The sequence below is a fragment of the Lagopus leucura genome, unplaced genomic scaffold (assembly GCF_019238085.1).
Source record: "Lagopus leucura isolate 7727_CA_CO unplaced genomic scaffold, USGS_WTPT01 45695-0_obj-0_obj, whole genome shotgun sequence".
NCBI lineage: Eukaryota > Metazoa > Chordata > Aves > Galliformes > Phasianidae > Lagopus > Lagopus leucura.
The window spans coordinates 1-15,284 of record NW_024967333.1 but is presented as its reverse complement, the minus strand read 5'-3'; the positions used below and the strand labels follow the sequence as shown (position 1 = coordinate 15,284).

General features: G+C 37.8%; 1 protein-coding gene across 1 annotated transcript; it reads right to left on the bottom strand.

Moving 5' to 3' along the window:
• Positions 1–4,993: 4,993 nt before the first annotated feature.
• Positions 4,994–10,468, bottom strand: LOC122193076 (regulator of G-protein signaling 7-binding protein-like; the record flags this gene model as incomplete). The annotated part of the gene is made up of 3 exons (XM_042893785.1): positions 4,994–8,496; positions 9,293–9,363; positions 10,290–10,468. Coding segments are annotated over 3 exons (342 nt in total), but the record flags the coding sequence as incomplete, so codon positions are not given.
• Positions 10,469–15,284: the final 4,816 nt, after the last annotated feature.

The window sequence follows — 15,284 nt, the reverse complement described above, 5'->3', positions numbered from 1 at the left end:
CTGTATTCCCTCTTACCACATATGTGCCAATCTTTGGGTAATTCTGGAAGATCTTTAAGTGAACTTGCAACAGTTATTCAGGAGACAAAAATGGGTTGAGAGCAGCTCTCACCTGCAGCAACCAGACTTAAGAAATTTTGAATACGGAATCTGCCTCTGCCGTAGGAGAATGAGAAAATACTGTATGATAGAGGAAGCCTTTGATACTAAGGATGACACATGCAAAATAGGCTTTAGTTGCTATATAGCAGAAACTATTAAAAACAAAGTAGGAAAAGCACAGGTGCTGGCGTGTGATTCACACCACACAGTAGACCTCAGATCTGGATATTATAAACTTCCCTAATCTGGCACTTGACTCAATAATTTTAGTTCTGTGGTTAGCATGATGGTTTGCAGTAGAAAATCTAACTTACCCAACAATTGCTGCAAGCCGCTTACATTTCCTTTTCAGATTCTTGCTCTTATTCTCTAGTGAGATACTGGACTTAAAGAAGATACTATGGTATTTGGCCCAATTTCAGAACAAATGAAGGGCGGATAAAGTTTATTTCTAAGAGATTATGTTGCTTGTGCCAGCAACTAGGAGTGAAAGGTCCTGCAAGAGGGTTGAAAGATTGAGACTTAATAACAGCAACAAAATTATGTTGACTTGTACCAATAAAAATTCACACATTTCTTTCATGGGAGAAATATTAGAATCTTAATCCTTTGGAAGATACAATTCTTTTTAGATATGACTTTGACTTCCTTAAGGAAATCCCTTCTGTTACATTCAAATTCTACTGTTTTGCTTTGCCGAACCTTTCCAAATCTCTGAAGTGTTCTGAATCTTAAATACTGCTCTCTTTCTAGAACATCTGCCAGATCTGTTCTACCAGCAACTCCTGTTTCTGCTGTTACTGTATCTTCTGACTGAAAGAGAGATTAATGATTTGAATCTGGAAAAAAGACATACAGCAGAAGCAGATGCCTTTCTAGCTTCTCTTGCATCTTGTCCTTGAAGGTGGACAACAGGAAGGACATTTTTAAGGTAGATAATGAGGAATCTCACCTCTACACTGATACAGGAATAGTATACATTTTAAAGAGCACACTGCATCTCTGTGCATTTATTATTGAAGTGGGATAAAACCCAATTTACGATGACATGACAACTAATATCATGCCTAGCAGCAAATCAACAACACCATATTTTGTACATCAAAACATGAAAAGCCCAATTAGCTGTAAAACAATAGTACAGAAGCCCCAAAAAGCTGTGAAGAACTTCAACAAAGCAGCCTTCTCTGGCTAAGCCAGTAACAGCTCTGTGGCTCTGCCTGCAAAGGAGCGCTTACTTCTAAAGGGCTAGAAAGACCCAGCGCTGCAAACAGGCAGACAAAAGCTGGAAAAAAGACCATATGACCTGCAAAATGAATACTAATAGGCTGTAAATTTTGCAGTTCCACTCCTCCAGACTGCTTGCTAACAGGCATAGCTGTCTTCAGCTAGTTTGCCTCTCAACATGCAAGTCTGTCAGGGCTCCTAAATCCAATAACTACCAAACACCTTTCAGTTGCATTTCTCTAATCAAGTTAAGTTTTATACAGCATCATCAATGTTACGAAGGCTATTGAAACCTCACTCCACTGACATGAGAAAAGCTGCTGATGGTAAAGGAGCTGAATCCATCGCCCAGGCATAAGTGCCTGGTGCCACATGGGATGCTCTCAGGTCCCTGAGGCATCTCTGTAGATCTGACAATTTATGATAAACTACTTGTGAGTAATACACTGTCCTTTATGGAATAAGGGGGGAATGCCACGTGATGCTGAAATGAGTTCAGACATTCATACACGTCTGAACCCAGACCAAGCAGATACCCCTAGAGGTGTATTGATTACATAAACTAGTTTACAGAGAGAAACTATCTGCCAAATGGAAAAACAAATAAATGAATCACTTCAGCCTTTGTTTTTACTTCAGAAAGTGGCGGCAGCGGCGTCCTGAGGCTGCTCCTCGCCTTAACGCCAGCGGCTACGGTGCCTCTTAGGGGCCCATGTCCCTGTGGCCGCAGCAGCACTGCAGGTCCTCTCCACGGCGCCTATTTGGGACCCGTGTCGGGAAGGAAAGAGAACGGCAGAGAGCGCGCCCCGAGCGGAAGGGATCGCCCGCGCAGGGAGCTCGGTTGGTTCCAGAGCCCCTCCGCCCATGCCGCCCGCTCCTCGCTCCTCCTGCTGGTTCTCCTCCCGTCAAGCGGGAAGATCTTCCGTCAGTCACAAAAAATGCTGTTGTAATCATATTCTGGTATTGAAGTATGATAAAGCTGAAATGAGGACTTTAGCATCAGTTCCCAGAGACTCTGTTTTTGTATTTTTGCCACCTATTGTCATCCACTTGCAATGAAAGAGGAGTATTATTCAGGTTTGTTTTTTTTCCACATATGAGGAGGCCAGAAGTATTGGGTTTAGCAGACTTAATATTAGACTTCTTTCTTGAGACCACACACAAGCATTAGCGATCTGTTCTGACACCCAGGTTTCAGTTCTTGCATGCATCATGCTCAGTGCTCTCATGTGAACTCAGCTCTGCCCAGGTTCCATATCAACTGTGACTGCAGTATCTGAGTGCCTCGCAGCTGGGCTCCAAGCACCGTGAGAAGAATTCATTGCCTCATTCCATTATGGTATTTTGATTAACATTTATCACTCTTGCACCTACATGATATTTCGGGGCTTAAAAAAGTTTATTTTATTTTTCCTTTCAAATTTTAGTGAAAGATAATCCTCTGCTTTCTTGACTAAGCGAATTTATCCCTTAACGCCTCTTCATTCGGATACTCAACAGGCCTTGGCTCATGTCCACTATCTATTAAAAATAACTAGAAGATGTTTCATTAACACTTGGCTACCAATGATCCTTAAGTTTGAGAAATAAAGCATCTATACAACAAGATCAGTAAATGCTACAACAAATAGCAAAGGCTGGAGAGAAACTGCAAAATTGATGAGAACTATGGGGAGGTTTCAGAGTGAACGAAGACTGAAATTTTAGTAGTCTTTAGTCCAGCTAGAAGAAAAAAAAGTAAAGCTTTCAGAGTAATAAAGCGTAAAAGAATGTGCATATCACTGTGCACTTTAAACAGCAGGGAAAAAAAAAGGACTTAGAATCTCTAAAAACATCATACGTAAACCCATTTCCATCAGAGGATGTGCTGAAGTTATACAACTAATTGCATTGTGACTTATGCCAAGAGCTTTGCATGATTAATTAGCATGTATACATTTATCTCATTGATGTATGCTTCATTACAATAAATTTAATAAAAATACAGAGATATGAGCTGTCATGTAACCTGGTGTGTTAAATTCCATGTGACAATATGTGGGTAAGCTCCATTCTAGGCATGACTACTTCTTGATCTACCTATCTTTGTTTGAAAACAGTTTTTAAAAAAATAATCACACTGACCTGACACAGCAAGGGGACAAGGGGGAGAGGTATTAAACTGAGACAGGGGTGGTTTAGGTTAGATATTAGGAGGAAGTTTTTCACACAGATGGTGGTGAAGCACTGGAACAGGTTGCCCAAGGAGGTTGTGGATGCCCCATCCCTGGAGGCATTCAAGGCCAGGCTGGATGTGGCTCTGGGCAGCCTGGTCTGGTGGTTGGCAACCCTGCACACAGCAGGAGAGTTGAATCTAGATGATCATTGCGGTCCTTTTCAACCCAGGCCATTCTATGATTCTATGATTATGATTCTGTGAATTTCTGTGTATGTATCAGTATAACAAGATTATAAAGAATTTACAGCCTATGCCTGTGTAGAAGTTGTATAAATGTTATTTGCTTTCTTCCTTTCTATCTGTTGTAATGTTGCAGTGTACATAAACTTGTTGTCTACAATTTGTTCTTTTTGGCACTTATGTAGACATTCCTGAAATTATTAACAAAGTGGTATCTGATTTTTAACATGCGATGAACCAAACTAATAGGTTAATTTTAATTACAGTTCACCTACTGTACGAGATTATTCTTTTACATCATAGTCTCAAAGCTTGCTGGGGACACAGATGAACAAGTCCAAGCAAGTCCTGGGCAAGGGTTGAGAAATCCTTTCTCTGTGGGACACGGACAAGGCCAGGGGCGAAAAGGGAGATAAGCTGCAGCTTAATGGGCATGAAGCAGTCTTTTGTGTGGACTTATCTCAAGGAAGATGGCCATTCGGGAGGTGCTGCACATGACTCTTGCTCAAGCACCCAGGGATGTCCCGTAGGCAGGAGAAAAAGGAGGATTAAAGAGGAATAAAAAACCATGAGGTTTTAGTTTTCTGGCAACAGATTCCTCATGAAGAAAAAGAGGTTTCTGAGATAAGAAACCTCACAACCCGCCTCTCTCCCTCCTGGACTCGCTCTGCGCTCTACCAGCATGCTGAAGAAAAACAAAGGTGTCTGCCATCAGATTCCATGCTATGGAATTCCTGCATGCTGACAGACTCTCCTGGACCTGCTACCCGAGTCCTGCTGCTTCCTCCTGGATTGGCTCTGCGACTTCTTCCTGCTACCTGCTTGCTTCCCAAGGCCGGCCACACTGCTGCTCTCCCCCCTGCTGCTTCTGCCTTGGACCTTTGAAACGTTGTGCAACAGGACTGCTGCTGGATCCTGCTGGTGACTCTCCCCACTTTAAGCGATTCTTGCTTCTTTCCCATTTTTTCTATTGCCCTCCTTCCCTTCCCCATCTCCCTGATTAGGATTTATAATAAACTGGTCGGACCAACATTTGAACTGTTGTTTCTTAATCTTACGCTGGGTATACAGACATTAAAATAACCTCCTCTCCCTCCTATAAATTGGAGCGAGACACCTACCCAAGTAGCATTTTTAATAGCCATGAGAGATCAAAATATTCTTTCATTTTCATAGCTGCAAAATCTGTTGTTTCTCTGGGAATGGAGCTATTGAGCACGTCTATCAGTTGTTAAGACTTTTAATGAAAACAAGACAGTGCAGCCATCTCTTGGACATTCTTTATTTATTACAGAAAAGCAGAATCTGGTTAATGAGAACATTGCTGTGAGGAAAATAGATTTTGAAAATAATCTTTCTATGCATTTTGATTCCATGCTTCTTAGATACACATTCATGCTCACAAGCACGCACTTTTGTGACTGCATACAGCTATTCTGATGATAAATGTATTATACTCTGAAGAATAGATTGTAACATGAAATCATAAAATACACTGCAGTTACCTTTCTCTGTGCTATTTACAGAATGCTATTGTGCTTTCAGCTATACGCTCTTAGAGTATGTAAGCATGCGTTCCTTTGATGGAATTCATTTTGCTTATAGAAACACAATTTCTATGAGGGCTTTTTAGATGCGTTTCTCCTCACTGCATCAAAATTAGTGGGGTTAATTTTTCAAAAATATACAAGGACTGCTCTGTAACTAATGCCTCCTATTTTATTCTGTTGGCCCATGATATCAGAAGCGGATGCTGGTGATATGGCAGCAGAGGTTGAACCTTCTCACCAATATCCCATTACATATTGTGGCCATGTGACAGATGGCAGCTGAGGGGCTGTCTGACAAAGCAGAGTCTGAATGTTTATGGAGACAAAACTGAATGTGGGTACAGTGGGGCAGTGGGTATTTCAGCAGTGGTAGCAGTAACATGAAGGACAAGCCACATTCCACGTACACCTGTCACACCACAAAATGAAGATCCATTTGGATCTTGGAGCAGACTGCAAACAGGGAGCTGTGTATGGAGCTGAATATTGGCTTCAAGGCATTGGAAAAAATGATGGCAATTTTGGAATATTGCTAAGTTTGTGCCAGGTGGGTTCCATAAATGCTCACACAGGAACAGAAATAACATAATGTGCAAGTTTGCCAGAACATACTGAACCAATATGAAGCTGTAGGTGATAGTTTTCTGGATTGCGTCATTGCTGGTGATGAGATATGGTGTCACCACTATGAGTCAGCAGTCCATGGAGTGGTGACACATGCATTCCCCATAGAAGAAAAAAGTTCAAGACGCAGCCTTCATTGGGCAAAGTCATGTGCACTGTCTTTTGAGATAGGAAAGGCGTGATCCCTCTGGATTTCCTGGAACCTGGACAAAACATCAACACTGACCACTGCATCACGATGCTGACCGAGCTGAAGGCTTGAACTTCCAGAGCCAAGTGAGAGAAGAAGACAATCTTTCTCCTGTGATATGATAACACCAGGCCACACACATACACATGAGTGTGCAGACCAGTTTGAGCATGTTGCCAGTCTTGGCTAGACTGTCCTACCACATCCTCTGTATAGTCTGGATTTAGTGCCTTCACTTCCATCTGGTTAGGCCAATGAAATATGGGCTGCATGGCAACATTTTCATGGCAACAGTGCTGTCATAGCTGTGAAATAGTGAGTCACCTTTGCTTGTACATATTTTCACTAGAATGACATGCAGGCTCTTGATAATCACAGACCAAAAATACATAGCTAACAGTGGTGACTGTGTTGAAAAAGTGTCTAGTAACTGAGAATTTCTGTTCTGTCAAACATTACTATTGTACTCTTTGTAGCTGTAATCGTTTCCATGGAAATAAATAGGAGGCATTACTTTTGGAGCAGTCTGAAGAGCTGAAAGACTGAAAGGTGAGCAGATGATTACAACTTGGAAAAAACCATCTGTCTGCTATATCTGCTTGAAAAGAAAGGTATTCTTTGAGAGAAATGTTATAAACTCAGTTACACAACTTCCTAAATCTAAATGGTATGACTGACTGGATCACTTACTCATAAAGAAAAAATCCTGCTGTCTCATCTTGGAATTAAATTAGATCTCAGGTTTTGGGCCATGCAGTTCTCTAACACTGCTAGCTGTGTGTTTTCTTCCTTTTTCGGTAAATAGCATTTCAAGAGAAAAATTTGGTAGAAAAATCAGTCAGATAAAACACATTCAGTAGGTGTCGTATATAGTTCAGTGAATAGCCTTCTGTAACAAACTGCTTCCAGAAGTGTCTTACCAACAAAAAACACAGCATATCTAACTCCAGAGGCGTTTTCTGAGACAAGGGAACATTTCCTCCTTACAGACCACAAACCCTTACACAGCAAGAAGGACTTTTGTTCCTGTTAACGTGTTGGCTCATGGTGGAGTAGCAGAGAGGCTCAAAGCCACCTTCATGTTCTGTACTGTAGTTACACTGTAGTTACAGATTGTCACGGGGCTTGTAGTTACTGTCTAGTGCAAGTTTAGTTCCAGTGTCTCACCTATCATCCTGAAATATCAGTACAACTCTGGCATATTCATATATATTGCTTCTACTAGCAGTCATTTTAGCACTTGTGTATTAATTGTTATTTTCTATCTCTTTGTAAACATACATCTTGAAATGGAAAAATTACCAAAACTTTGTAGGTTTTTTTTACAGTAAAATTACAAAAAAATCCCCATATGTTCTGGAAATATCTCTAGAAACAAGTCATTTAATTTAAATAAAAAACTTTATTAACAATGTAAAACGTTTAGTATCTTACAGTCTGAGATAATTCTGGCATGCCCTATAAGAGTTAATACTTTGTGATATGCAGATACCATACTTTAAATTCTATTGGAAATAAAATGGGTTAGTGTTGTGTTTTACATTGTTTATTCTGCTACACTTTAATAAATAATTATTTTTTCAAAAGCTTTTAGAGATACTTAAAAGTATCACTAAAATTTCTAAAGGCTTAGAAGGAAATACCTTATTTCTATGTATTGTACAGCATATAGGTTGAATGATTTCTCTGTATTTGCAAGTTCTAAATATTTTCATATACGTTTTGTGTAAATTAAGATATTTTTCTATGAAGCTTTTGAATTGAGATATAGTGGAAGACTAACTATGAACAAGAGCACAAAAAGCAACTGGAGATTTTGTGCAAATTCTGATAGTGTTTAAATATTTTAGAACTTCGATACTTTTGCTGTTAAACATTTTTCTATGCTTAAAGACCATTAGAATATGATCAAGTATTTCAATATGATACTAATAAGAACTATGTTGTACTATGCACAAACTTTCAGCTGTAGTTCAAACTATGAAAAATTTTACAATAATCTATTAACCGTAATCCATATGTCTTTTCTCTGAGTGGTTCAAAGTAAGCACACAAAACATACTTTCAGACGTTGTATAAACACTCTTAGTTATGCTAGATCTATTCTGCAGCTAGTTCTTGCTAGTTCTTGGCCACTGTAACTTTAAGCTTCAAAACTGTTATTTTGAAAAAGGGGATAGAGCAGCTGAGAAAAAGAATAGGCCAGCATAGAAAATATACTTTATAATGAAGAGTAGTAATGTTCTTTTCAGAGGTGAAATGACAGTAGTTTAACCAATGTTTGATTTTCTTGGTGTTTCTATATTTAATCTTTTAACTTGAGACAAGACAACACAGTCCAAAGAATCTTCGCTTACGTCTTCTTACTAATGGGTAAGGGGTCAAGTTTAGGAGGCTGCTATCATCTGTTATAAAAAGAACAGACACATTTTAATATAAGCATGTATGCACACATTCTCATAAAGGAGTACATCTATTATGTGTTCTACTGTTATCTACGAGATCAAGCAGGAGACTCTATGTTCTAGGCACAGAGCAAATAATAAATGGAAGTTTCTAGAGGAGTCTTAATATGCTAGCTATCAGGGATCCATGAGAGTGCAATAGAAGTTGTGGCAAGAACATAAGTTCAATGATGCCACCTCAAGAAAATGACTCCTCAATTACTGTGAGATTTATGCCAAAATATTCCTGTTTTGGTGAATAATGTTAGGGTCCCACATAAAAATGAAAGATACATAATTTTGAGACTTTCATTGCAACTTGGAAAGCTTGGTATTAACACTATATTCTAACTTAATTTAAAGATGGAAAAAATAATATTGAGTGGCTGTTGGCACACGTCAGCGAGAATTTCCATTCTAAACTCCGATACTTCCGATAAGGAAAAGTCTATTATTTTATCTATAGATATATTACTATAATATAATATTATATATGTTATGTATATATCTGTATTTATAAGCTTTCAGAATACTGTACTTTGAAGAGTAATATTCTCAAATGAAACTTGAGAAGACCAAGTTCACATATTAAATTCTGTCTCCATTGAATCAGTAGGGAAGGGATTTCACCTAGATTTTTGTTTCTGTTACTTCGACAGAAAAAAATAAAAAGCCACCCTAGATTTTTCAGATCTAGTAGAAGTGAAAACGTTTAATTACCTTAATTTTCCTTGCAGGAAGAAAATGTAAAACCTACCTTGATTTTTCAGTGGTAAAGGCATAGTCTCCCTGAGTTTACTTAAAAGGTTTTTCATTTCTCTCATATCTCTGTGGAAAAAAACATTGAAAAAGATGCGATAGAACAGCAGTTGAAGACTCTGAATGGAGAATAGCTCACAGTATAGATTTATATGCAGAAATAATTCAGCACTAAACCAAACCATACATATATCAGATGGTGTGCACCCAAACAAGGGAGCCCTTTTTTTTCAGCTATTCTATTTTACAATTAGCATAAATACTAGTGTTAACCTTCTTGGCATCTTCAGCTTGTGCCATGAACGTGTTTTGTTTAAAAGGCAATTACACATGTAGCCACCTCATGTCACTACACCTCCCTGGGCATTAACTGAAAGTTTTAGAAATGGGGCTGTCTCACTCTTCTTAGGAGGAAAACATTAGCAGAAAACAGAAAGTACTGATATCAAAATTTCATCTCAGAGATGTTGGGGATTTAGGATTATTTCCTACTAAAGGGTCTCAATTTCATCTTTCAACTGCAGCTAACAGTGTAGGAGAAATCCAACCTGATATACCAATGGACAGTTTTCCCCTCACCTCCTAAGGAATCCACATTCATAACTATGGGCAGAGCCAACTGAAGTGAACTGCATTTTGCATTTTCAACTCATGAATGCAGGATTGCAGGCCAACAGATTTCAGGTACAAAAATAGAAGGCACATAAGATGAAACAGAAGCTCTCCCTTTAAGAGAACATGGCCTACTAGCAGCATAATTTCCCACCCTTTGGTTTTGACAGACACCCTCTGGTAATTAGCCAAATTAAGGATGTCACTTCTCTCTGCTCTTCTTTTAGGAGTTGCTCTCAGATACGTTAAATGCAACAAAAGTGTTAACAGCTATTTAATTTACTAACATCTCTTATATTGGCAACATTGGCTGCCTAACTGTAAATGACTAAATAAACCCTAGGCGTTAATTTATTTATTTAAGGATGAAATACTACACATACCTCTCAGTGTTTTCAATGTCTGTGGAAACCTGCCATAAATGCTGTTGAATATCTGTAGGTGATGATAATGTGTCTTCTAAAATCGGTACTTCGGAGCTCTCCTCCACTTTAGTATCCAGGATCTTGGATGGGGCACAAGGCTCTTTTCCTTCAAAATAGTCAAACAAACATGTACTCCTATTATTAATAAATGTAAGTTCAGATTATGTCATTGATGTTTTGGGATTAATCTTGCATGACAGAAATGAGGAAAATTTGTGAATACAAGAACTACTCAGAAAAGAGTGCTGGTCACACCAATCTGCTAATCAAAGTGCTGCTATGTGGTACTTGTAACAAACTAGATCAAGAGAAATCCTACAGAGGCATATGCGGAGCTTATTATTTGACTTATTAAGTATTACGAAGATTTCCTGTTGAACTCCAGTGACTCACATGTGATATGAAAGAAGAAAAACTGGACAAAACAGAACAAAATAAATAGGGACGTAGAATGCACATTCTGAAAGTAACTTTGAAAACTCTAACATCATTGAACACTGCAATCCATGTCTTCTAGTATTACTGCAGTATTAAGGAAAAATAAAAGATGAAAACATGCATTTTTTTAATGTGATGATTTGAATAACAATGCATAGCTGCCACCATTCTCAGTTCAATACGCAATGTATTCTGATTTTTCATGCTTACACTTGCCTAATTCATGTTCACTATATAAAAGGCAGTGTTTGAACTATGTGGAGATTTCATGTGCCTGCACTTTTGTCTGGGAGAGAATGGGAGATAAGCTGGGACTGTAAAAGAGAATGCAAGAGAGTTAAGTATTGGTGGGATTTGTTGGTCTCTTTTCAAACTTGTTGTGGACACCCAGTTGGTATTCACTACCTATAGTATCAAATACAGACCTGGTACGAAACATATGATGGAATAAATCGTTTTTTGCAAGCATCATTTAAATGAGAAGTTTCAATTTGGAGTTTGTTGCATTATTAAGAAATTAAGTATTTTCCACTTTCAGTTATTTCACAAAACAGTGTAAATAAACTCAGAAAGAAAAAACACCAAAACAAACCGTTCTAAAGCTAGAGGAAAGGACAAAGTTTAAATCAGTGCTACTGTGGATTTGATTAAGAAATGTTTTTTTCATCTCACAACGATTGCAATTTGAAAAATTTTCACATCAGGACAAATCTGAGTACTTCCTCTAGGATTTGACAAAGAGAAGGAAGAATACGAATACAGCGGTGGTTACTAAACTCATTCTTCTGAGACTAAGATTACACACCATGTTACACTTACAAGCTATGTTACGCTTCCACATCACAAACAGAATAGTTTGTAAACCTGTTTAAAAAACCCATGACATTTTTGGTTCTAAAAAAAAAAACATTGGCCAAGTTCTCTAAACGATGATATTCCGGTAAATCATGCCTCTGTTGCTAAAAGAAATAACTCTTAGCTCTTTGTTTGAATGTCAAATTAGACATTATTTATACCACAGAAGATATTTAGTTAATGCTTTCATTATCCTTTAAAATCAGTAGGAAGCCATTCCCTGCTTCTACCTTTCTTGCCTCCTGTCTTGCAATCTGTGATTCCAAGAGATGGCATAACCTGACATAAGCAAATTATGACCTGTACCCTTCCTCTGCTGCCTACATTGGCATCCACTGCTAACTTCTTCTTCACTCTCTGTGAACCACTTTAACCCATCAAACGACAGAAGACTACCCCAGCCAGGACACTGACCCAAAGTGACAAAAGGGATATTGTATTCCATACCATTCTCATTATTTTCCCTTCCTTTTCTGTCTTATTATATTGTCTTTACGAGCTTTGCCTTTTTCCAGTTCTCTTACCCTCCCCAGGGTGGGAGCAAGTGAAAGGCTGTGTGGTGCTCAGCTGCCTGCCAGGTTAAGCCACAATAGCATAACTTTCAAATTATTTTCAGTCATTAACTGCAGCTTATGCTGTTACTTTAAGGTAGTTCATATTGCACAATTTTTGTTGTTCATTTGTGTAAGCCTCACTATTCATCACTTTTCCCAGAAGCATGTAACACGATATGCTGCTAAGAATAATTCACTTACCACTTCTCTGTTTGCCCCAAGAGAAACAATATCACAAGATGTAATTGATGCAACAGGTTTTAATTAATTCTGCCATTATTTGGAATTGCTGCGTTGAAACTGTCCCCTGACTTCTGATGACACACTGTCAAGAACAATCCTGTCTATAGATGCATCCTTCAGGGATGGGAAAGGTGTTTCAATGGAAACAGTAGCAGTCCCAGATGAAATAACAGCAAAGATTCTTTTTCCTAACTTGAGAATAAATGTACTGAGACTGTAACGTTCTTTTTGTTAGCAAAAAGGCAAGCTCTTGCAGATTTAGCAGAGCGACTCAGACTTCTGTTCAGATGCAAAGTGCTCTTTACAATACTTCTGTTGTACTGTGAACAACTCATGAAGTTTTCTTTGAATTTCAGAGCAACTACTGAATCACTTCAAAACAGTTAGGGAGGCAGCTAATAATAAAAGCTTTGCTTGAATAATATATATGACTCAGGCTTAACATTTCTCCTACATAGTACAGACCGGAGGGAAACAAAAGCTCTTTAATCTTCTCACCCTTATACCACGTGGGAGGATGTCTTTTGTATTATTCATTCTTGAAATAGAGACATGAACCCTAAATTTTACTTTCAGTTTTGTCAGTGGAGAGACTTTCCTTAATTTTAGTTGAAGTTTGATCATGCATAGTGTTTTCAGAGGCATCGACATATGGTGGCTGTTTACGCCATTAGACAGAGGCTCTTTTTACTGTTGATGAAATTTTAATTTAAATGATGTATTTTTTATCTCCTAGCCTTTCATTCAGCATACATTTTTACTTTTTCCATCGCCTGTAGTGTGAAATAAAATTCACTGAATTAAGTAACTCTGAAGCTGCAAACTGAATCAGGATAAAGAATAGGACAGAAAATGATCAGCTCAGCAAAGGTATATACATCAACTCATCACTGTGCTTTACATCTCTCCCTGCTGTGCTCATTACTGCTCCTGTGGTGACCTCTGTGTTTGCTTGATGCTCTGTTGTGTGTTTACTCTTAATCTCCACCTGTGTCTCATATAAACTCGTATAATGCAAATCTACCTATTTGTCTATTATACATTCCTCATAGCTAGTTATAGTTTAAACTAATAGAGCCAAGTACAACAAAAAACCCTTCAATGAGTTGAGAGTTTCTTTTTGTCATCTTTGTTGTAATCTTCTAGTACTCCTAGGTACTATTTTGAGGAAATAAGTGTGTCATAAATACATACTGGAAAATCAAGTATCTTATGAACTTCGGTGTGATACATGATACAAAGCTATCTGCAATTTGAAATAATTTTCAACAATAGTGGCAATGAGATGAATATCCTAAAAGCATAGTATATTCTGTTTGTAGTATGCAGTTCCTCTCCAGCTTTCAGAAATAGAACTTCACCAGGCCACCACTCTAGTATCCGAGTGTTGGTATCCTTCCACCCTCAGCTATGTCTGTGCCAGTCAGTTACTGTGACTGGATTGTTTAATTTTCTCTGAGTCTTCTATGCAGACTTGTGGTAAGAATAAAAAATATGTACATTACAAGCATTAAAGAATTTTATATGTTATCCTGAGAAACTATTCATACATTAACACATGAAAAAGACACAGGATAAGACTTTGAGACTGCTTCATACAGGGTTGTGTGAGATTCTGGGGATGTAATGAACTCTGGACTCCTTCTTCCCATAGACATTCACAAAAGTTCTACTAAGCCTGACAGCAGGAATTACCTCTCCATGGTCGTACACTTTTGTTTTAACAAGTTACAAATTACATATAAAATTCATGTGAATCTGGACCATAAGAATAATACTGCCTTACAACTACATGTGCAGTGATTTACTTTGTTCAAACTCAGTATAAATAGCTACATTTAAACCATGCACATCCAAGATACCTTTAATTATTTTACAACATGTTTTATACTCTGGAAAACACCTCTTGTTCGTTTTTAACTTCAAAACTTCTGTCCCCTCTTACTTTTCATTTGTTGTACAGGCTAATTTCCCCAATCAGAAAAATTAGTACCTTGCTTCAGTATCGCAAAGCTGAGTAACAACATGACTGCAGTCTGCAGCCTTGGACTTCTTAAAATGTTTTCTAAAATGTGTAATTACAGAAGTAAACAAGATAATTATATCTGTAGACAATTCTAAGAAATTTATGATTTATATGTAAACACATACAGGCATCAGACTTTGGGAATGTGTACTTCAACAGTGACATGCTATAATGATGCAGTGATTAGAGCAGTAACTCAGAGTTCCTTACAAGGAAATGAATATATTATTATAATCTATACATGAATCAATAAAGCTCATTTATTTGTTATTTTTATGCATTCAAATGCAATGATATGTTTTATGAGGTATAAGTGAAAATCTAAGAGGAAGAAAAATTGCAACTGGGTATAGCAACATATATTGGAACATACTTAAGTACTGTGAGGTAATTCTGAATTTTATCAGCAAAGGATATTAGGAGACATCAGTATTATTTTAGAAAAAGGACAATTACCATTGCATCCAGCAGCTCCTATAGACAGAAATTATGTCAGTGATTTCCTCTTATATCTGACAGCTAAGCCAGGATTGTTTATTTAATCAGAAAAATAGCCAATATTGGTAACATGCAATGTCAATAAGGCAGAGATACAACAAGTAAAGAAATGAGAGCAGAATTTTGTAAACACTACAGAGGCACTTAAGATAGTTGACAGTATCTTCCTTCCCATGAAACTATAATTCATGTTTTAAAAAGTATTAACAAGTGTAAGATCTGTGTTTGTCATTGCTCCTTAAGGCTTTGTAAATCAAATGATGGAGGAAGGCAAATAAAGCAAAACAAAGACGAGAAGAGAAGCTCCAGATCCCAGTTAAGTGAACTCTTCTGTTGCTT